This window comes from Opisthocomus hoazin, chromosome 5 (assembly GCF_030867145.1).
Source record: "Opisthocomus hoazin isolate bOpiHoa1 chromosome 5, bOpiHoa1.hap1, whole genome shotgun sequence".
NCBI lineage: Eukaryota > Metazoa > Chordata > Aves > Opisthocomiformes > Opisthocomidae > Opisthocomus > Opisthocomus hoazin.
This window is the reverse complement of record NC_134418.1, coordinates 49,560,694-49,582,905: the sequence shown is the minus strand read 5'-3', so window position 1 is coordinate 49,582,905 and position 22,212 is coordinate 49,560,694. Positions and strand designations below refer to the sequence as shown.

At 47.3% G+C, this 22,212-nt stretch overlaps 3 protein-coding genes across 23 annotated transcripts in view; 2 read left to right on the top strand and 1 right to left on the bottom strand.

Annotated features, from left to right (window-relative positions):
- Nucleotides 1–6,149, top strand: part of LIN54 (lin-54 DREAM MuvB core complex component) — a 42,098-nt gene extending 35,949 nt beyond the window's left edge. For 5 of the 6 annotated variants that reach the window (XM_075421188.1, XM_075421190.1, XM_075421189.1 and 2 more), the window contains 4 exons: nt 1,496–1,598; nt 1,792–1,929; nt 2,626–2,828; nt 3,406–6,148. In XM_075421188.1, coding sequence (XP_075277303.1) covers nt 1,496–1,598; nt 1,792–1,929; nt 2,626–2,828; nt 3,406–3,607 — 646 coding nt within the window. In that variant the 3' untranslated portion in view covers nt 3,608–6,148. Of the gene's footprint in view, nt 1–1,495; nt 1,599–1,791; nt 1,930–2,625; nt 2,829–3,405 lie in introns of all 6 variants that reach the window. The other variant, XM_075421193.1, reaches the window with a different exon arrangement.
- A 32-nt stretch (nt 6,150–6,181) lies between these two features.
- On the bottom strand, nt 6,182–14,576 carry THAP9 (THAP domain containing 9). Its single transcript, XM_075421187.1, has 5 exons — nt 14,483–14,576; nt 14,207–14,402; nt 13,855–14,119; nt 12,925–13,075; nt 6,182–11,407 (listed from the first exon to the last, which is right to left on the bottom strand). Exons 1-5 carry the CDS (start codon nt 14,560–14,562, stop codon nt 9,445–9,447), a joined length of 2,655 nt encoding a protein of 884 aa, XP_075277302.1. The 5' UTR covers nt 14,563–14,576; the 3' UTR covers nt 6,182–9,444.
- Nucleotides 14,577–14,948: 372 nt separating this feature from the next.
- The window catches only part of SEC31A (SEC31 homolog A, COPII component), a 50,090-nt gene continuing 42,826 nt past the window's right edge, over nt 14,949–22,212 (top strand). For all 16 annotated transcript variants that reach the window (XM_075421183.1, XM_075421182.1, XM_075421180.1 and 13 more), the window contains exons 1-6: nt 14,949–15,088; nt 15,387–15,620; nt 16,068–16,150; nt 16,688–16,811; nt 19,827–20,025; nt 21,352–21,447. In XM_075421183.1, coding sequence (XP_075277298.1) covers nt 16,072–16,150; nt 16,688–16,811; nt 19,827–20,025; nt 21,352–21,447 — 498 coding nt within the window. In that variant the 5' untranslated portion in view covers nt 14,949–15,088; nt 15,387–15,620; nt 16,068–16,071. The remainder of the gene's footprint in view (nt 15,089–15,386; nt 15,621–16,067; nt 16,151–16,687; nt 16,812–19,826; nt 20,026–21,351; nt 21,448–22,212) is intronic.

Genomic DNA, 22,212 nt, shown 5'->3' with positions numbered 1-22,212 from the left:
CTGAATGCTCTAGAAATTGTGGGAGAATAGTGGCATTCCTGGTGATGCTTTGCACCTTCAGAATGCTGTTTGGAAACAAACTTTTCTTATGAATTACTGTAATTATGTCTTTTAAGTGACTACACATTGGTGCAGAGCAAATGGCTAATTCACTCTGGCAAAGGTGCTTTCTCACTAGTAAAACTTTTTCTCATCTGGAAGAGGAGTTGCTTTTTCCCAGATGAATGTTGAAGGTAGGCACATAGCCTATTCTACAAAGAAGAGAACTCAGAAGTTATTTGCTTACTGATGCTCTGTGTTGATGCTGGTACTGTTTGTTTTAGAAACCAGGACCATTCCACTACCAAATTTTAAACAGAACAGAAAGGAGAGCTACTACATGTTGTAAAAGCTTTTGATGTAGTTGTCCCTGGGACCATTCAGGATGCTAAAAATCATCAAAATGCAATTCAACCAGATGAATGGTTGTAGTGGACTCCAGGGACACACTGATCTAGTTCTTGTATTGTTACCCTGGGCAAGCCACAGGAATCCAATTTTGCAAGGGGTTTAGGCTCCTAAAAATGAACATACACTCCCAGCAGGATTTGAAAAGCAACTGAGAAGGATCAGCAGTTTCCATCAGCTATAGCTGTAGGTGGTACTGGAAGCACTGAAATGTGCCAGAGTTTGTCGGGGCCCAAAGCCATGTTTGAGCTGGGGCTGAATGTGGTGCTTCCATGTATCAGACCTGTGTGATGATGAGATCTTGTTTTTGGTGGGAGGTAGCAGAGGTACATAAGAGGCCTGGCAATGTGATTGGCTTTCCTGTCAATGTTTTGCTGCTTTTTATTCACATACTTGTCCCTTTAAAAAGTCTCTGATAACTACAAATTTATCCTTGTTCAGATCCTTTCCCTAGTTAACTGTGCTTCAAAGCCTATGAGGTGTACCACTTGTTCTTCCTTTTCTGTGCTGCCATCCCTGGTTTGGCAAACTCTGCCTCAGTTCACAGCTGCAAACAGCTTATGGGTAAAACTACTAACAAAAAAAGGCTCATTGCTGTGTTAGTTTGCCTGTTGATTGGCAGTCTGATCACTTGCCTTTTGTTTCAGCTGTATGAGAGCTCCTGAAGGCTGACTTGAACTGGCTATGAGGTGGCTGTGGCAGGATGGCTCTCAATACGTGGGTCAGCCGCCCAGAAGTTGCCCTAGAAAAAAGTCTCGTTAGCTGCTCGTGCTGCTGTGGGGACCCGTGCTATGTGAACATCAGCTCAGACGGACACCCTTGAGCTATACCTGTGTCTTTAGACAGCAACTAGATCTGTGGGTAGAGGATTTAGGCCTTGCAATGAGGTTGATGCACCACTTGTACACATGGAGTTTAGCACAGGGTGACCCTTAACCATATTGGTGCATGTGCATGTCACCAGATTAAGAATTTCTGCTACTGCCATCAGTACTAATGCCAATGTAATGGTCATGTTTACAAATGCCTTCTGCATCTTCTGTTTCAGATATTGTGATTGTTTTGCAAACGGTGAATTCTGCAATAACTGCAACTGTACAAATTGTTATAACAACCTGGACCATGAAAACGATAGGCAAAAAGCAATAAAGGTGAGGGGTCTCTTCCCCTGCCCCTGGGATGAAAGCCGGTTTAGCTTGTGTCTTCAGAAGCTATGGCACAGGGCAGAGTGGGTGTATAATGCTGTGATCTCCTCCCACATATGCAAGGCTTAAGTTCTTTTATTGCACCTCTAAATTTTGCTCCCCACATGCAGTGACTGACCCTTTGGGTCTGCATTGACAGGCCTGCCTTGACAGAAACCCGGAAGCCTTCAAGCCCAAAATAGGGAAAGGAAAGGAAGGAGAATCAGATCGGAGACACAGCAAAGGGTGTAACTGTAAACGCTCGGGATGTCTCAAAAACTACTGTGAATGTTATGAGGTACGAAGTATTATCTCATCTTAAAGATACTGCCTTTTTCCCTTTAGTGCTGCTGATTTGCTTTTGTCTCTCTGTATCGCTATAATGTTTTGTCTTCTGTTCTTTTCTATTGCTATGATGTTACCTCTTTTTCCAGCAGTTTGCATGTAGAAAGCCATGTATATGGCAAAATCGATCACTTCTGTCGTATAAGTTTAATTTTAAACCATGTAGCAACTTTGAACTCAGGCTTGGACTTCTCCTTTCCTGAAGAGCAGTATTTCCTAAAGAAATCTAGTGAACCAAGTCCTAGCAGGAGTTGAAGCAGCATCCCACAGATGCTCTGGGATAGAACATGTCTTTGGAAGACAAAAGCAAAAGATACTGCATCAGCTAACTGAGCAGTCTGTGGATGTAGAGACAGTGGCAGACTGACCCCTCCCATAGCTCAACCAACTAAATTCTACCAGAAACAGTTGGTTCATGAAGAAAGGGATGAGTGGGAAACATTGATTTGCATTTGATTCAAATATACGTTCTGGGAAGGCCAGGCATCTCACTTTGAGGTGAGAATTTAGAGAGAAAACCACTACTTGGGAGTTTCTTCTGGTGGCGGATTGATAAGAGATTAAAGCAAGATCTCCTTTTCGTTGTGGCTTGTCATAAAGGGAGTTAAGGTTGCAACAGTTTTTTCATTGTTTTGTTTGTTTCTTTCAGGCAAAAATCATGTGTTCTTCCATATGCAAATGCATTGGCTGTAAAAATTTTGAAGAAAGCCCGGAGCGAAAGACATTGATGCATTTAGCAGATGCTGCAGAAGTTAGGGTCCAGCAGCAGACCGCTGCAAAGACCAAGTTATCTTCCCAGATCTCAGATCTGCTGACAAGGCCAACACCAGCACTCAGCAGTGGTGGTGGGAAGTAAGTTAATGTAGCACCCTGTTTTCAGTTGCTTCTCACATGTTTATTCTGATGTATGTGACAGGTGTGTCCCTGTCATCTTTGAATGTTATCTGTGCAAGCTGTAGAAGCAGGAGCACGCAGGTGAATAGAGCTTTTTGTTCACACAACCATGCTTTCTGTGGAACCTAGGGTATGCAAAGCTTAGCTGTATTCAAGCACATAACTAAGCATTATCTTCTCATGGTTGCCCATGTGCTTACAGAAAGCATGAAGTACAAGTGTCCTGTTTACTGAGAGGATGCAATCCTTGAGGTGCCCTTATAGTAAAAGCTGGAGAATTGTTCTATGTACCTAGGTATTTCAAAGTCTATTTAAAAATGTCCATCAGTGGAGGCAGGCACTAAAGTACATTGGCCCACCAGTTCCTTATGACTGTAACTGTGGCTTATTCACTCCCTGTTGGTTGTCTAAAGGCTCTTGGAAGCATTGGTACAGATCAAATCTCATCTGTCCTTGTAGTAAAAAGTTGCCCAGTCCTGGAGTTAAATGCATTATGTGTTTTTGCTGAGAGTGAGTGGGTTTTTCTTTGTTTCAGGCTGCCCTTTACGTTTGTAACCAAGGAGGTAGCTGATGCAACCTGTGAATGCCTTCTCGCACAGGCAGAGCAAGCAGAGAAGATGGGCAAGTCAAAAGCTGCAGCAGAGCGCATGATCCTGGAGGAGTTTGGACGCTGTTTGATGAGGGTTATTAACTCTGCAGGGAAGTCCAAAAGTGACCCTTGTGCCATGAACTGCTGACTTGTGCACATGAGCCACAACAAAGTGGACTGAACAGAACACTTACGGCACAGGGACACTTTGGTTTGGCATAGAGGATTTAATATTTGTTAATTTGGTGCTTGTTGTAAATTAACCAGTGTAAGATTTAAACAAGAAAATCTTTTACAACAACATGCAGAGCCTTTTAAGTCTTAGCTAAATCCTCTTCTACTTAAGACAATGCCTAAAGGTCAATTCTTCTTCCCGATGTACAGCTTTTACCTTGGGTTTCTTAAAAATTAGATGTGTTCTCCCCTTTCCCCCAGAATAATTGCCTGAAGGGCATATATAAATTATATTATTTACAGTGTATGGACTTGCATCACTTTGTGCATACAGGAAAACACAGGTGATGTCAACAGCTAGGTGATTCTTTTGGCAACAGGCCTATAATAAGGAGGTATCAGTGTATCCAAGATAGTTCTAAAAGGAAGCGTGTAAAAATGAGCATCTAAATGGTAATTTAGGACCTGACACAGCATGTTCCTTTAGTGCACAGAGCACTGTGAAATACACAGGCAATGATACAGAGGGGTTGCTTGCAGATTTAGCATTGGGCAAGTGGTGGAGAATCTCGCTGGAGTGGGGCCCAAGGAGTTGAGGCAAACAGAATTAATGGGAATTTTTTGATAGGAATGTGGCTGAGAGCTCAGATGTTTAAGCTGCACCTTGAAGGCTAAGAGATTGGCCTGTCCTTAGAGGAAGAGCAGCCACACCACTGTCTGCCCAGTGTACAGTGTTACTGAAGTTTGCAACAGATGGATGCTGTTGCTTACGTGAAGCTTGCTTTTTGCAGCAGCCTAATCCCTCACTGGAGGTAGGGCTGTGCGGTCCGTTGCATTTTCTAGGATCGAGCTGCAACCCTAGAAAAGTGTTTAAGAAGCTGAGGTCACAGAAGACAGTGGAACCACAGTTGTCTGAGGACTTGAGACAACCTGCATCCAAATCGACTTGCAAACGCAGGTAGGGATCATGTTCAGCCTGCTTGTGGGTCTTCAGGATGCTGCTTCTCTGTATGTTGGCAATTTACTTTGTGTAAGCGTTTTTTAGTGTTGTTTAGAATGACTGAGAGCCATGATCAGAGAGGGTGCTAGCACAGAATCAGGATTGCTACCAAAATAGACACACAGATCCTTTTACATAAAGCAGGGGGGACAGGGGGAATCAACTGTAACTGTTGTATAGTCTAGGGCAGGGGATTTTTTTCAGTATTTCTTACGGGCAATCTCAGATCACATTTTTGATAGTGGAACACATTTGCAAAATTAATGGTAGGTTTCTTATCTACCATGATCATCAATAACCATGTTTAATCACAGACATTTTTATTACTTGTGTCATTGCAGCCTGAACTAGCTAGGTTTTCCCAAAACGGATTCTGTATTCCTCGTGTAAAACTGTAAATACAGAGAAATGCAGCACAGTTTTCCATCCAGGTCTTCTAGCAGGCCCAGGCTGTGGTAAGGTGGGGGCTAGGCAAACCAGCAGCAGAGCTAAGTGCCTACATGTGTGATGGCAATGGGGATGGGAGGATGCTTCTACTCCTGTCTTCACCCCATGGTCCTGTGCACTGAGCAGAAGGCCCTTTCTTCTTGACCCTTCTCTGGTGCCTCCTTGAAAATGATTCAGGGGCACGAAGGGCCTGGGAGGCAGCCAGCAGTGGTGGTGGGCTCACTGAGTGACCACTGCAGACAAGGTCTCTGTCTGAAGGGCCCCGTCTGCTATTAACATCTTCCTGACCATAAATAGCAAGTATATTTGTGCAAGTCTCTGAAAAGGGAATCCACCTCTTGTGTAAGTAAATGCCTTTTTTTTTTTTTTTTTCATAATTAGGACTTGGATTTACTAAGAAATCAGTGCAGCAACTTTACATGTAGATAGTACAGATATTCATTTTACTTCTAGTGACCTAATACAGTATGTCCAGTAAGATTTGTATAAATGTAAATTAGTGTAAGTGAATAAAGTAGTACCTACTTACATTATTTTTCAAACAGAATGCAATATGCCTTCTTTTGTTTAGACTTCAATCCATGTTAATTTTGTATATATTCTGTGTCTTACTCTAAATTGCACCTTTTGTGATGTGTATTTATATACAGTGTGCAAAAACACTTGTGAAATTTAGACTACAGTTGTAATTATGTATGATGGCATTGCTTGAGAAAATTTTTGCTTGTAAAGACTTTGAAGGTGCAATCAAATGCTCTTAATTCTTCTATTTTGTTTTGAACAAGCCTTCTCAAATATTAAGCTTAGATTCCTCTCTCTCCCTGTCCCTGGTGTAGAATGTGCAAATTGGTTTATGTACTTCCTTGGCCTTTTGCATCAAACTGCTGGACAAGATTTACAGTTAAGTTCATCCAGTTACATAAAAATAATTGGGAATTGGGTAAGGGTTCATTTTCTAGATCTGTTTACATCTGAAAGTAGAAAAATTAAATTTATATTTACTAGACCTATTAAAAAAATAAACTTTTCTATATTGTACAAATAAAACAGTCAGATAAATCACAAAGAAAAATAAACATTTATACTATTCTGTAAATACGATTTTTTTTGCACTCCTTTCCTTCAGCACTGACTAATATACACAGAAGATTTTCACTGAAATATCAAAATAAATCCGTTAACGCTAGGCCCACTTCTGGCTTCGATTTTCAGTATGAGATGGAACCCTACCAGAGATAAATCCTTGGTTACTGGTGTACTGTCATGCATAGCAATTCATGGCACATTGTGGCACAGTCCATAAAGGGCCAAAATGTGTCAACGAAGCCAGCACCAGGCAGTTGAGCCCATGTGGTAATTTCTCAATTTCTTTTAAACTCTTTAATTAGAAGGAGTGTAGTTTTTCCATATGCGCTGGCTGGACAAGAGTTAGGCTCAGCCTGAGCAGAAAGACATGCGAGGCCATTCTCCAGAGCCCTTGAAGGCAGCAGCATGCCACACAGAGCTTGTTGAGGAACCCAGGCAAAACTGAGGCAAAGCTTTGTCGAGAGCCTTAGGCTGCTTGTTAGCAGGATGCAATGTACAAATGTTTTCTTGTGGCATTTGTGTCTTTTTGTCTGTCTTGGGGAGGAGGTTTGTGAGCAGCTCTTTCAAAGCTATATTACTCAGCTGCATTAAGGAATACAAGTCACTTTTTGTGCATTTTAATTGTTTCGGTTTTGTGCATTTTATTTTTGTGCAATTTCTATGTTCAGCTTTTTTAGCAGCTTGGTAAAGATAGTGTACAATCGATACTCAGGGATTCTTAGGAGCGTCGTTAGGATGTTGAGTGAACAAAAGATGTTACTGGATAGAGCTGTCCTCACCAGCTGCTGCAAGAGAAGGCTGTCGGTTACCTTAGGCCGCAGTAGAGGACTGAGTGAAGGAATGAGGTGCTCAGAGTGACTTAGGGGTGGGTTTGTATGGACCTCATGGAGGGCGTGGTGCTAGCAAGAGTGAGGGTGTTAGAGAGAGATGGTGAATGTCTGAGCAAGGAGTTGATGGGAAGAGGAAGCAGTGTCCAAGACACTGGGAAAAGGAGTGGTGCAGAAAATCACGTAGTCGCAATTGTGGAGTTACAAATGCTGAAAAATTCTGTTGGAACTTGACAGTGCTTGCAGTGTGAGCACAGCCAGCAGTATGTGTGGTGTTAACAGCAGGCTGGTATTCTTAGAAAATAATGGTAGTTGGTACAGGGTTCCTCTAACAACTGCCAAGCTTTCTTACGATATTGGATGGCTTTGTTAATAACTGCCGTATTCTTTTCTAATAATGTACTTTTGCTCAAACGTCATCCTACCAAGCCCTGTAAAACTTCCTCAACATCTCTTGAAAACCTCTGCCATCAACATTCCAGTGAATTACAAAACAATGTGTGAACTGTGTTAGTCATGGGTTACGGGCAGGTCAGCCACAAGAATGCACAGAGCCCGATGTCAGTCTGTCTGTGCAGTGGTCTCCGGCTCAGTTCACTGCTCAGGAGCAGCTGTACAAAACCCCTGAGAAGTTCAGAGATGGGGAAGCCTTGTACACAGTACACTTGCCATGTTCGCGACTTCACCCCAGCAGCCAGGATCTCATGCATGTCTTCATGCAGGAGCTTCCCGTTCTGGAGGGGGCTCGGTAGGAACCAAGACAGACAAGCTCCCTCCAGATGTAAACAGGAAGCAGCAGCAGGCTTAAGTCCAGCCAAAAAAAATGCACAGCGAGGAAGTGCCTGCTCCCTACAGCTCAGTTCATACTGGGGCTCGAGGTTTAGGCAATGCAAACATTACAACATCACATGCGTGCAACCCATCAACCACTGGGATTTCAGCAGCATTTTCCAGTTGTCATTAAAATCACATATATACGAGAGGGAAAGTTTTCTGCACAGTCTCTTGTAGCTGCAGTGGCTCTATGGTAGTGACAGCTTCAGCATGGCTTTTTGCATAGGTAATTGGACTAGGAAAAAAAGTCTAGAGATTTTGGTTTGCTACTCCCAGCAGAGAACGCACAGGAGTTCCCTGGTGCTGCTGCGCTCAAAGCAGAGCTTGAGGAATTGAGTGCAGCAGCTCTGCTCTGACCATGACCGAGTAGGACTAAGGGGAGGAGGAAGAACCCAAACTGACCAGGGATTTTTTTGTCAAGTCACTGGTAGGCATAATGGCACCCTGAATATTATTCCTGTCCTGGGACATGGTGGATCACAATTTTTCATCCTGTCTCTAACATGCAGCTCAAAAGTAACTGAACAGCCAGAGTTTTGTGGGACATAGTGGCCTTCCATCTCTATGGATGTTTTGCATGGCAAAGGGAAGCCATTTAGCAGCAGTTATGCCAAACTTCACTATTCCAGGTAAAGCACTGCATACCAAGGCAGCTTCCTTGCCACAGGAATGAACTGACTGAAGAAGCCTGTCCCACCTGGTGGCATCAAATCTGTGATTCAAGTAATCAGTGGAAACATCTGAAAGGGAGACTGCCTTGTGTCCTGCCAGCTCTGTGAGGATGGGGCCATGTGGCACAGTTGAATGGGTGGGACCTGGAACACTTGCCCTGCTAGAGCACACCCATAAGCTAGCGCCTGGGGCTCCTGCCCAAAGAGAAGGGTGTCAGTGCCCCTGGGTACTGCTGGGCACAACAGCCTGGTCACAGCCTCAGTGCTGCCCTCTCACCTTCACGGACAACAGCCTCTGATTAGTATCCACTACCTCATTTGTAAAATATGAGGCTTTAGGGGCCCAGTTTGATATTGTAGTCCCCCCTCCAGGGCATCTAGACTTAAACAGCTTGTTTAGCTGTTTGAGACATGTAGGAGTGAAGATTAGAGCTTGTAAGTGCTATTTTCATGTCTTTATTTTTCTTAAGTAAAAGCTCTGCAAGCTTTCTTGCCTCTAGATTTTTAAAGCAGACCTGCTTTCATGAAATCAAATTGCCAGCACATGTGACTCCCCCTCAACTGCATGGAAGATGCATCAGTTTTCTCTTGGCAAAAGCACTTGCAGCACTAAGGCACCCAGCACCTCCAGGGGACACTGCAGTGTCCCCTTACCACTTTTGCAGGCATCTTGAGCAACCATTATTCATCCTGACCTACCACACAAGTCTCATGAAATATGTGGCTGCTTTGCAGGATTGCTAGATGGAACACAAGATCAGATGAACTTTCTTGCTTTGCTCAGCCAAACTCTGATCAGATGGTTTTCAATGGCCCAACATATCACTGCTTATCAACACCAGTTTTGCTGGCCAAATCACAGGAAGACACAACATCATTTCCTGGCATGCATTGCCTAGATCTGGCCTCAGTAGTGGGCAGCCATCCTTACAACAGCAGGGAGTGCTCATGTCCCTGCATGGGTATGGCTTGTCTGACAGCTGCCCAGTAGTGATGGAAACAAATGTTTTCCCTTCAGTCTCTTCAATCTGTGCCTTCCACAATGGTATGTCAAGTTCAGGTACTTGGCATGGTTTGTTCTGATGTTTAAGTAACATCGTGTTATTTCCTTTACTAAGATTGTGTAGTGATTGTTGACGCACAACTCCCCATCAAATAAATGGTTTGTGAGGGTGGGGAAGAGGGGACTTTCTCCTAGAAGCTCCTGGAAGACTTTCTGTTCCAGAGACAAATGCCATAGCTTGGTGTTTTTGTTGCCGTCTCCTACTTTACCGTACCAGTTTAGGACTTGTTCCGAAATGCTTGTTATGGTGTACACACTTGCCGAGGGCAGACTCACTCCACCTAACTTTTTTATGTAGAGCACTGACCCGCATTTTCGCCTGCTCTCATCTGACTCAAAGAGGGAAGCAAGGCAAGCCTCACACTGCAAGTCAGAGGCTAATTGCTCAGCAATGAAGCCCGCAGTGCAAGTGATGCTCTGTGCATGCAGCGACAGGTCTGTCAGCACACTGCTCAGTGCAGAGCCGCGCAAAAGAAGGCCTGCACTATAGGGGTACTTCATTGCCAATGTCCTCCCATGAGCTGGGTTATACTGAGCATGGACACTACCAAGGGTCAGATCTCTCCTACGAGACAGGGATATGTCCAAGCAGCTCATATTGCCTGAGCCATTGCTGTGTGGTGAGCCTGGTGCCAGGCTGCAGCTGGCGAGCAGTCTGTGGTAAGCTGCCTGGAACACAGTGCAGGTGGGGTTCCCACTGCTGCCGCAGGCTTGCTGGAGGGCCCTGAGAAACAGCTCCAGCGGGTCAAGGCTGAAGGCATAGGTCAGGAGGTGGTGGGAAAGAGTGCCTTCTGGACACACGTAGTTGGTGTAAAGCCACTTGAGGCTTTCAGCATTGAGCAAGAAACTCAGAAATCCTAGTTTGCGTTTGCTCTTAATAATGTATCTCCCCATAGAGTCTGTTAAGGTGACAAAGAAGTTTTTGGCTTCATTGAAGAGGTGGCTTATTTTGGTGTAATTTCCAGCTAGCAAAGGCCCCTTCAGTCCCCTTCTATAGGGACCTCTGCCAAGAAATATGTCACAAAGATGGCTCATCAAACGCACAAACTTGACAGTACCGCTGCAGTTCTGGAATGAGGCTAGGCCCAGCTTCTGGAGGTGTTCCAGTGCATCAGCAACACCCTCGCTGAACAACAGGGTAGCAAGGTTCACCTTCAGGTGGTAACTCTTCTCACACCCAGGTCCACCTGACTTGGGACTGCATGGCTCTAATACCCTTTGCTCTCGCAACGCTGCGAGCTCCACCACATGCTGCCACTGCATAGTGTCACTGAGCCACTCTATTTTCTGGAAGCTCTGCAGAGCATTCCTTATCAGCTGGAGTGCATGGCAAATGTCAAAGAAGTACATGATGCTGTGAGCAGAGCCAGGCGGATGCTGGAAAGTGCACTGAATCCTTTCGGGATCTATCTTGATCCCCAGAGCTTTGGCAGTCTCAGCACCATGAGCGGTGGCACCCGATGTCACAGCCAACACTGTGATGCCAATGTTGTTCAGCTTATTGATGGCCTGACGAAGCAGCTGAGCAAGTAAGTGGCCAGTCATGCTGTTCACAAAGAAGTAGCCAAGTGGAGCTGTCCAGCGACTTGAGATGCCGACTGCCATGAGGATTATCGCTTCTGAGGCAAGCGGAGCTTCGTCAGCATCAAGGATGCCTGCTCCCAAGTCAATAAAGCCTGTCAGGCGCTGGGTCTGCGGGTCCCACTCCTGCTGCTTCTGCAGGGACATGTCTTGTACCATTAGGGTGCAGTAGTGGTAGGCCTGTTCCCCTCTCTCCACCTTTTCCTGAAGGCGGAGAAAAATGTTGTTGCTGAAGCCTGCAGCAGCCTCATTATTAGACAGCCAACTGGGAAAAAAGGGAGAATGCGATTAGGAGATGTGATTCTGAGAACACTGAAGCAAGTCAACACCTTTTACCATTTACGGCATAGTCAGCCATGTCCGGAGCTCTAGAGCAGGCTAAGACACAGAGTATAAAGGAAGCAGCCCTGCCTTTCTTAACGCATAGTCCCAAGTTTCTTTTCTCACACCCTAGTGATGGGAAGACAAGCAAAAGTACTGACCATGGAGGGAGGTAACAAAGCAGCTTCCTGCCTCTCCAATGTAGAGGAGATCAGGACAACAGGGAAAAGAAAAATAGAACCAAACACAGAAGTGTGAATCCGGCTCTGCAGAGGGCCAGCAACACCAGGCTGCTCTCCTTTCCCAAATGGCTTTCTCCACACTGTACATCCTAATCCAGTTGGAAAGATGCAACAGCCTTGGAGTGCCATTGTCCTCAATGCACTGTCCATCCACTACCTCCTGGCACCCCTTCAAGCAGATTGTTTGGAGGAAGCTGTACGAAACCCCCCCCCAGGCTGGCACAGACAACGTGTGTATCTGTTGGGCATCCGTCAACTGCACTAGAGGAGTTTGAGACTCAAAACCTCTAGGAGGAGAGTTTCTTCAGCTTTTATGTGCTGTTACAACCTCACTCCTTGTTAATGGGTTTGACAGCACTTCAGGTAGTAAATTCCAAGCCTGCAAAACTACTTACAGTGGCTTACACAACTGAGTTATGTGATACAGAAATATCTCCCTTCTACAACTTTGAAACAGACCCTTGTCAAGATTCACTAACTTCCCAGAGTCCTTGCGTGGCAAGGTGAGAAAAACAAAAGCTCTATTCTAACTGCTTTATGCAGTCCTTCACGTTCTCATGCTCCCTTCTTGACTTCTTCCTTTTCCAGAGAACAGTCTCAAAGTTTTTGATGTATAGACCCATCGGTTTTGATGTCCTCTGCTGACACTTATTCCTGCCATGCGGTTTTGGCTGTTGATGGAGTACTGCATGTGCTCCCTTAACATTGCCCCCTGCTGCTTCTTTTTAGATACCTTACTCATATTTGCCCTTCCTTCCACAATTTGGCTCATCCTTCCCCTCTCACAAGTCTACACTGCACATCACAAGGCAAGAGCGTGTGCCAGTGCTGTAAAGCACCTCTGCTTTTTTGTATTCCTCCTTCCTCCCCAGTGAACAGTAAAACACATATAGACCCTATAGCAGCAGAGGCCCTGAAATGGAGCTTTTCCACACCCATGCTCATCTGGGAACACTTAGCAAACTCCACACTTACTCTAAAAGTGTTAATGTGAAGAATGTGTTCTTCTCATGCTGTGACCCACATGCATGAACACTCGTCAGCTCTCTGAGATGAGGGGTATCAATATTTCTTCACATGCACTTCCTACTCTGCTTCTGTTTACTATAACAAAGCTAGGAAAAACTACTACTACTGAATGTTTCCAGGACACATCTGTTACACCTATTTCTACATGAATACCTGGAATTACATTCAGAATGAATCAATAAAAACTTGCTTTGTCAGGCTGTAAGGATGAGGGAGGGGAAAAATCTTCCGTAGATAATCATAGGCCTTAATATGGTAGAGGTGGAGAATACAAGCAAATTGCTTCATTTCTGGTGAGTATTCTGCCATCTGCCTCCAGCTGTGCAATTCACAAGGCAAATCTGCTTAAAAAAAAAAAAAAAAAGAGGGCAGCTTTAGTGAAGCAAATATATAGCTGGTAATGGAGGGATGCATAATACAAACACACTGCAGAACACAAGGCACCAGGGCACCCTCTGGAACCACTCAGTCCTGAAGTCTGGTGTGAAGCGTGCAGCTGAGCAGTGCTATCACTGTGCCTTGCTTCTGCCGAGGGGTAGGCAGTGGCCAGGGAGCATGTGCCCTACCACACTGTCTGAGGCCAAGTCCCCAACGTGTCTTTCCTCTCTTTTCCTATCTAATGTCATTCCACAGTTTTGAGTAAAGACTGTGTCTTGCATGTGGGTGCTACTTAAAAATTGACATAACAGGAGAGAAGCCATTAACTTACAGCTGACTCTGCCATTTGAAATGGCTTCTTCAGGTTACACTATTAATGTTAACAGAGCTTGCTTTTCGACAGCACAAAAGACTAGGTTTTGCTAGTTAAATATACTCTATTCCTGAGTCATCCGTTGGCTGACAGGTGGCACAGTTTGATTAACAGCCTTGGTTACAGGTCCGACCTTAGCACTGCAGCCAGCCTCAAGTAATCAACATTTTCAGGGAGATTTTAATTCTTTGAGGATTGGTTCTTGCATTCTGGACCTACAAATGACAAAGCCTTGGTGCTACAGCACCGGACCTCGGGGTCTAACGACCAGAGATTACCGATACCATAAACCCGAGCAAGCACGTAAACGCGGGGCGAAGGAGCACAGGCCCTGCAGCACCCTGCCTCGGCAAGCGCCCCCAGCAGTACCTGCGAACTGGGCCTGCAGCAAACTCAGGGCTTCCTCCGAAAGCTGCTGCCTCCCCGCCAGCTCTCGGAGGACGTTCGCCACCGCCCCGAGCTGCTGCGCGGGGGAGCGCCTCCCGGTCGCGGGGAGCGGCGGCGGCCGCGCCCCCCCGCCCGCCGCCGGCTGCCCCTGCAGACTGTAGGTGTGGTCCCCGGCGGCGGCGCCGGGCGACCGCTGCTTCAGCGCTCGGACGTGGAAGCCGCTCCTCCGGCCGGCGCCCGGCGGCTCCTAGTGGGAAAGGCACAGGGGAGGTCACCACGCACCGGACCGGCGCGGCGCGGGGGCAGGACAGGGCGCGGCCGTCACCGCACGCACCGGGTGGGGGAAGCGGGAGGGCACGGCCCCCCGCCGCAGCTTCCGCCGCAGCCCGTAGCGCTCGAAGTCGGCCTCGGCGAAGTGCCGCGAACAGAGGATGGCCCCGGGGCCGGGCCGCCACGCCTGGCGGCTCCGCGGGTCCACGCGGTTCACGGCACGGATCCACGCGCGGCGCTGCGCGGCGTCCACCGGGAACCTGCGGCAGGCGGAGAGAGAGAGGGAGAAGGAGGCAAGAGCGGGGCGCGGGGCGCCGCCGCGGGGGGCGGCCGCACTCACTGGTGGAAGGAGATGCCGCGCTCCCGGCTGCGGACGTTGTCGCGGGCGGCGCAGCCCATCGCTGAGCAGCTCCGCGTCATGGCCGCCCCGAAGCCGCCGTCGCCGCGCCCCGCCACGCCCCGGCACGGAACACGCCCGCCCATTGGCTGCCACCACCCGCCCTCCCAGCTTCCTCCTTCCCATTGGCTCACGAGCCACGACGCCCGGGCCCTCCCGTCGGAAGCCGCTTCTCCACTGGGCGCGGCCGCCGTCGCTGGTCTTCTCGTGGCAGCGCCGCAGTTCCGGCTCGGCCTGACGTAAGCAGGGAAGCAGACGGTGGGAACGCGAAGAGAACCAAGCCAACCGGCAGCAGTGGCGGAGGAAGAAGCAGCCAATGAGAAACTGTGATCCTCGCAGCCAATGGGAGCAGTGCTTCCAGTCTCTATATATAGCGGGGCCGGGAACACTCGTTCCCTTTCCCGCTGTGCGGTGGCCGTCGCTGGGCAGGGCTGGTGGCGCGCGGCTGGGAGATGCCCGATGGCGGGAAGGGGGGAGCCGCAGCCGCGCCCTGGGGCCGGGGCAGCGCCCGCCCCGGGCACGGCGTCTGTGCTCCGGCTGCCGTGAGAGGTGGGTCGGGCGCCGCGAGCAGCCCCTCCCCGGGCTGTGACAGCCGGCCGGGTCGCTGCCACGCGTGTTAGTGCCATTCCCGCGCCCCGAAAGGCAGAGGAACCCCCCCGCCCGCGGGCCCGGCCCCTGTCCGATGATGAGCCTCACTGCTGTTCACATCATGACAGCGCCGTGATTACCACCGTTGAGCTGAGGAGGACAGGCGGCCCCGGAACTCCCGCGCTGCCGGCGCCGTGCCCCCGTTCCCCTAAACCCCAGCGGGGCGGCAGCCCCTGATGCCTGTCTCCCTCTCCCCCAGGGCCGACCGCTGCTCCCGCCCCGAGAGAGGAGACCCAGGAGAAAGAGCCGGCTGTGTCCATCCGCGCCCCTGTTCCCCCACACGCTCTTTTCCCGCCTAGGGGAAGGTGGAGCCCCGCTCCCGGCCGCCCGGAAGGTGCGGGGCGCGCCCGGAAACCGACGGCGAGCGGGGAGGCGGTGCCGGGGCTGCCACGTTGGAACGAACTGGGGACTGGTGAGCGCCGGACACGCGGAGGTGAGAGCGGGGCGGGGGAAGACACCCTCGTTTTCCACCTCCCCCTGCCCCCCGCTTCAGCTCCCGTCGGAAACGGGGAGTAGGTGCCGGTCGACGGGGCGGCCAGCTGGCGCCGGCGCCCGCTGGCCATGCACGGTGTTTCTGAAGCGGGGTGTGTATGTGAGAAGACCCCCAAAAAACGAGGCCGTGGAGGTTTTTAAAAAGCGATTTTCGTCCTCAGATCCGGCTGGCCCCTGAGGGTGTTCTGCCAACGGAGACTTATTCCTCCCCTTCCTCCGGGCGTGCTCTGAAGAGGATAGCTTGGGTGTCTGTCTGTCTGTGGGGTATCCTGAGGGAAACGATCACCCTGGCTGCTGCTGCCAAGCCCTAATGCAGCCGCCGAATCTGTGGCAGTGCCGTTTTCCCGTGCTCTGTGTAAGCATTACCTTTCTTGGTTTTTTTTTTCAGTGAAATGAAGCTGAAAGAAATTGATCGTACTGCCATGCAGGCATGGAGCCCTGCCCAGCAGCACCCCATTTACCTGGCCACAGGTGAGTTTCTGGGCAGCACGTGCTGGCAGACCTCAGGCTGTGTATTTACTGCCATGACGTCATCATAATTGAAAGTTGTAGGAGTTACTTCGTGTCCTGAAGGCTGGAGTGGGGTCTGTGGTGCAGTGCTCTAGTGGAGTTCTTCAGTTGTGCTGTGCATAAAAACATGCTTTACGTTCTGCAGGTGACAGCAAGCATCCTTTTCTTTCCGCCAGGGTAAGGTGACAGCAGTCCTAACCACTTGTTCACCATCTCTTCGTGCTCATTTGTAACTTTCATTGATTTCTGTGCGTCGTCAGGAACAGAGAGGCACTTGCCCGAAGCTTTTCCTGTTCATATTGGTGAAGAAACCCCAAAGGGGGAACCATGGGGAGGAGTTTTATGTAGAGCTAAATGTAAATAACAGAAACAGAAACCTGACCATATCTCGTGGCCTTTTTTGCAAGGATCATGTTTTTATGCCACTCCTCATGCAGCTTTTGCACCTGCTCTTTTGTGTGTCATGGCTTTCTCACTGCCAACCACACTTCTTTGCAGGTACATCAGCTCAGCAGCTGGATGCAACCTTCAGTACAAGTGCTTCTCTAGAAATATTTGAGTTGGACTTATCAGACCCCTCGCTTGATATGAAGTCCTGCGCCACCTTTTCCTCCTCTCACAGGTAAGCAGTGGGGTTGTAAGGGAAAAGTAATGGAACTGTTATATGTGGTGCATGTGGAAAGGCCACTTCATGAGGTTTATCTGCAGTTGTTAAGGAGAGGAGCAGAAGTTCAGCGCTGAAGGATGAATGCGTGTGCGTGCTATTGATGTGTGACAGTGAGGCGTCATTGTGAAGGCGATAAGCTTTGACTCTGAGATAAGCAGCTCGTGATTTGACAGAAACCTGAAGAAATCTGATATTGGCTGGTAGTTTTGAATATGTATGCAGATCGTTTATTGTGAGGAGTCTCTGGGATTCTCCAGAGAACAGAAAGAAATGTTAAATCATGAAAATGTAGTCGCAAGTTTTGACATTGCCCCATTCTGTTTGCATTTAGGTATTTCAGGGAGACTACCGTAACGGTCATGCTGTGTGTGTAGTATCATACCTCAACTAACAGCTGGGAAGCCAAGTTCCTGACTGTACAACTCCACTTAGCTCTTAATTCCTTACTCTGTGCTTGTCCAAAGAAACATTGTTTAGTATCAGAGCGTCCAATTTCCATCTCAGTAGCACTTGAAGCAGCTGTCTGGTGGCTGGTCCAGTGGCTGCCACTTGTTGTGGGTGAGCTGAAACAACATAGATGGAAGTGCAGCATGTTTCTATAGGTAGAGAAGGAGGTGATAATTTTCATTATCTTTGTATTGGATCCGTGACTTCTTCATACCAGCTACAGTGTCAGGATAACCACTCTTTCACCTGGTGACCTGAAATGACATGACTGGAGGTGCAGGCAGTTGCAGCATTTTGCCAGTATGTTCAAGTGAGAATATGACACTTACAGAGAAGCAGTTGCCATCTCCCCCACCTCTGATAGGAGTAGAAATTAACTGGACTTGAGTCTTTATCATCTGTTCTAAAGCTGTAACTTCAACACCCGAGGGCCTATAACTGTTTCCTGAAGTTCTTGACCAAATGCAGTTTGCTGGGTTCCTAGAGATTGTGTTGCCTGTGAACAGCTGAAGAGGGATTGAAATTGTGTGCATTTGCACACAAAAAGATTGTGACCTGCTTAGGGATGCTCTCCTGATTTGGGTAAATAACGGTTGCGGTAGCTTTTGCAGGAAGAAGGTGTTAGGCTGCTGACTTTGTGCAATGTCAGTTTTATTGTAGTGATTTGTGGGGCTGGCAGAGTAGTTGTGCTGGCAAGCAGCTCACAATCTGTGCCCTGCAGTTCTCCGCATTTTAGTATGTGGGGCTTGCGAGAAACAGCCACAGTCTCTTTAATGCCCTGCACTGTGGGCAAAGCTGATGTTAACAAGTCCTACTGACCTGCTGAGAGCAGGATGAGGTGTTTGATCTTTCAAAATTTCCTCGTTCTGCCTTGTTTTAACTATGACTGAGATTTTTCAAGGCTTGCCAAGTGACATTTGCTTACTGAATTTCAAAAAAACACTCCTTGTAGCCAGGATGCAGTGCTCCTTTGAAAGGACTTCCATTGGTGAGCAACACAAGAATTTGACTTTGCCTCAGAAAATGCATTACAGAGGAGATTGTTTTGTTTTGTTTAAATTTAAGATAACAACAAGTGGTCCAGCACACAACGTATATACGTTGGGCTTTATTTTGGTTTGCAGCAGATGAAGATGTCTGGGTGATTAAACTCACAGAAGATAAATCCTGCAACAAGCTTTGCTAGTTGTCCTCCAAGGAAAGTTTTGTACTGCTTTTGTAGAGCCATACTTTATCTTGGAAGGAGCAAAGGGCAAGAAGAAAGTAATTGCACAATTAATTGCAAAGTTAATTGCACAGGGTTTGTTCCTCGCTGTTTTCTGCCTTCATTTTGGATTATCTGAAGTCCTGTTGAATCTTGCTGGTGGTGTCATACTAATGTCTGGACAACTCTGTCGGTCACTCCATTTCTCGTAACTTTGCATAGTTAGGTGTAGAAGTATGAAGACTATACCCAGGGAAAGGGTCTGTCTGATACTGCAGACCAGTTTCCATTTGTAGCATCCATTCTTTGGTGAACCCCCACTGTAATATGAACACTGCACTAGGAGACTGAGCACTTGGCTGTTACAGTATTTCCCACCCAGCATATGCTCTTTGTCTAGCTTTCTGCAGTATGTGTTTTATCATGCTGAATTTGCTGTGGTTTAAAGAAATTATTCAAAGGTTGTCCAGAGATAACAAAGAAATTAATAACGCGGTGAATGCTAAAGTAACTCCTTGCCACCTTCCAGTCAGTGTGGGTTTGCTTTCTGCTTGTGTAAGAGCTGATATGTGTGTCATTTTATGTAGAAGAAATTCATTCTTTGTGTGGCTGAACACATAGGAATGCTGTTTTGCTTATGCAGCAAGTTCACCGAGTTGAAGGAAACTTGAATATTTGCAGATGGACACGGTGGTGTGAAAATACTTCATTTCTGGAAATATGTTTAATTCCTCTTGATTTAGTCTGGAAAATAGGTTGTGGTCCAAGAGGCACATGTCTGATATGAATAAACTACTTGCTGAGCCTCCAGTACAGCAGATGAAACGCACATCCAGAAGCACAGATATGGAAAAGGATTTGGAATTTTTCTAGTTCCACCTTTTTTCTCTCTTCTGTGAAGAGTTGCTGACAAATAGCAGAGGTTTACCTCCAGGCTGCAGTTTGATGGGCTTACAGTCCTTACTTTGTTTACTCCTATTATTTTGCAAAGGTGAGCTCAAAATCGTGCGGTTGGGAGTACTTACCTGTTGTTGCAGCCAGGAGATGAGAGATGTTATCAGGTACTCTGTTATTTGTTGTGAATGTCATGACCCTGTGTCTTGATAACGAGCAGAATTGGGACACATTGTCTTGCTGATGGAAAGGGTTGTGAGTACAGAGACTCTTGCTTAAGAAGAAATGCAGGCAGTGTTTTTTTCCTCTGACGGTGTCGGCTCTGTCTGTTAGCAGCAGTCTGGAGTCTTTAGCTGGGTGAGCAAAATGGGGTGCATCAGTGTATGTGGGCAGTTGTAGACTGTGGGGACCTCTGTGTCTTGCAGGTACCATAAGCTGATCTGGGGGCCGCACAGCATGACCTCGGGTGAGAGAGTCTCCGGAGTCCTGATTGCTGGGGGTGAAAATGGAAATGTCATTCTGTATGATCCAGCCAAAATCATAGCTGGAGACGCTGAAGTGATAATTGCCCAGAAAGACAAGCACACAGGACCAGTAAGAGCGCTCGATGTCAACATGTTCCAGGTGGGTTTTCTGATGTTCTTCATCACATACCGTCATAGATGAGTGGCCTGTATTAACTTGTAACCTTAAGTGTTTCTGTTCCTTTCCCCTCCCCTGAAAAGCATGAACTAAATTTTGTGTTTGAATATCTGTTTGTAGGAAAAACCTGTCCTGTTACTGGCATTTCAGGATAGGGAATGAAAGAGCTTAAGATGTCTGGTTCATTCCTTCCCCACATCAGTTTATATTGTCAATTTAGTGGGTCTTTTTAACCGGGCTTACAGGTAAGGTAGAGGTGGTCTTCTCTGGTGGTTTTTTGAGTCAGTCTCCTTCTTATGCTCATGCATACTGTGCCAATATTGTTCTCATCACACGGGGAGTATTTATGTGCTCTAACCTAAAATCTGATGTTGCCAGAAACAAGAGTATCTTCTTTGGGGTTTGGGTTAGGATCTGTCTTCGAGATCTTTAAGTATTATTACTTGGAAAGAAGCGACAGAACAGGAAACACAGCGATGTGGTATCTTTAGCAGAAGAGCTCTCAAAACCAACAAACTTTCCTCCATCACTAATGAGCGTTTACTTGCTTCTAGATGCAGTGGGGTGGTTTTCCCATGTCCCCACAAGCTGTTTGAGAATTTAGTTGAATTTGTTTGCTAAATATCGCTTCTGTCCCTGCACACTTACTTTCAGCAAGGCCACCCTGCTGAAAGTCGTGTCCCCTCTGAATTGCTGCTTTTCCCTTTCTGCCTGTTATGAAGTCAGGACTTGCTTGTCATCATCTGCAGGCTGTGATCAAAGGGCGCTCGTGTCACCCTGCCTGGACTTTTGCATCCCAGACGTAGGATTGCTCTGGATGACTGCACTCACTGTGGGCAGGGCGCTGTCTGCTGCTGGAGGCACAAACGCCACACTCCTTCCAGCCAGCCCCGCATGTCGTGACTTGCCTGGAGCAAAGCTCCACAGCAGCAATAGCTTCAGCACCACTTCCTTGTCTGCCCCCTCTCAGAAGTGTCGCTGCTTTCCACTCACCTGTCCATGGCTGTGCCCCTGCCAGCCTCCTCATGGGTGTTTAATGTGCAGTAGAGGAACACTCAACAAAATGGGAAGTTTGGTCTTGGCATGCCAGTCTAGTGCAGTGTATGGATTTTTTTAACTAATTCAGTCTTACCTGCAATCTCAAAAAAACTTGCTTTTTTCCCCTAAGCTGCTCTGTGTGAGCCAAAGGCTATATCCTGAGCTGATAGGAGGAATTGGCACAGTCTTGTGGATCTGATGCCTCCCAGCAGCTAAGGCTGTGAAAGCTGATGCTGAAAATACTCTTAACATCTATTAATGTTCTTACAGACTAATCTGGTGGCCTCTGGTGCTAATGAGTCTGAAATCTATATCTGGGACTTGAACAATTTTGCCACGCCAATGACACCAGGAGTGAAGACACAGGTACCAGATTTGTATTTGTTAAGTACTGCAGAGCAGATTAATGAAAAATATGCATGTCACTCAAATTGAGAGTTCATTGAAACATAGAGTTTTAAAGCTGTCTCAAAGGGAGAGGGAGAAAGCCTTTTGAAGTCCTTAATGGGTGGTACAACAGATCTCTCCATATCAAAATAAAGAAAAATGTGTTCCTGCATGTTGTTCACCAGTGGCTTTCCTGAAGGCCGACAAAAATAGGCTTTCTGTTGGTATGTAATTTTTGTAACGTTCTTATTAGACTGTGGGATTTGACGTATTTTTCTCCTTGTAACATCCTGTGACTCAAAGCATACACCAGGAGCCCATGTCCTTAAGGACAGTACTCTTTGAGCGGCAGTGTGAGTAGCTTTCAGTGAGCACTTTTGGAAGGAAGTCAGTTGTGACAGCAGTATTTTATCGCACTTTGTGTCTAGCAGTGATTTTTTGCTCGGCTCCCTACAAGGGTGATTGGACGCTGCTGCTTTTCTAGCCCCTGGAGTGTGATTTTCTGGCTGTGCCTGTAAGTACAAACATGCAGAGGTCCATGCGGCGAGTGGTTTGCTCTGCTTTCCGTGCAGCAACCCTGGATGTGCAGTCATGTTTATCTACAACAGACCTGCAGTTTTGGCTGGCTGCACAAACTGTTGATTAATGTCTTCATGCGGTGGGATTTTATTTTTTAAGAAATGGTATTTGGCCAGGGAAAGCTGAAGTATCACCTTAGTCTTTGAGAAATGTTGCATTTTATCA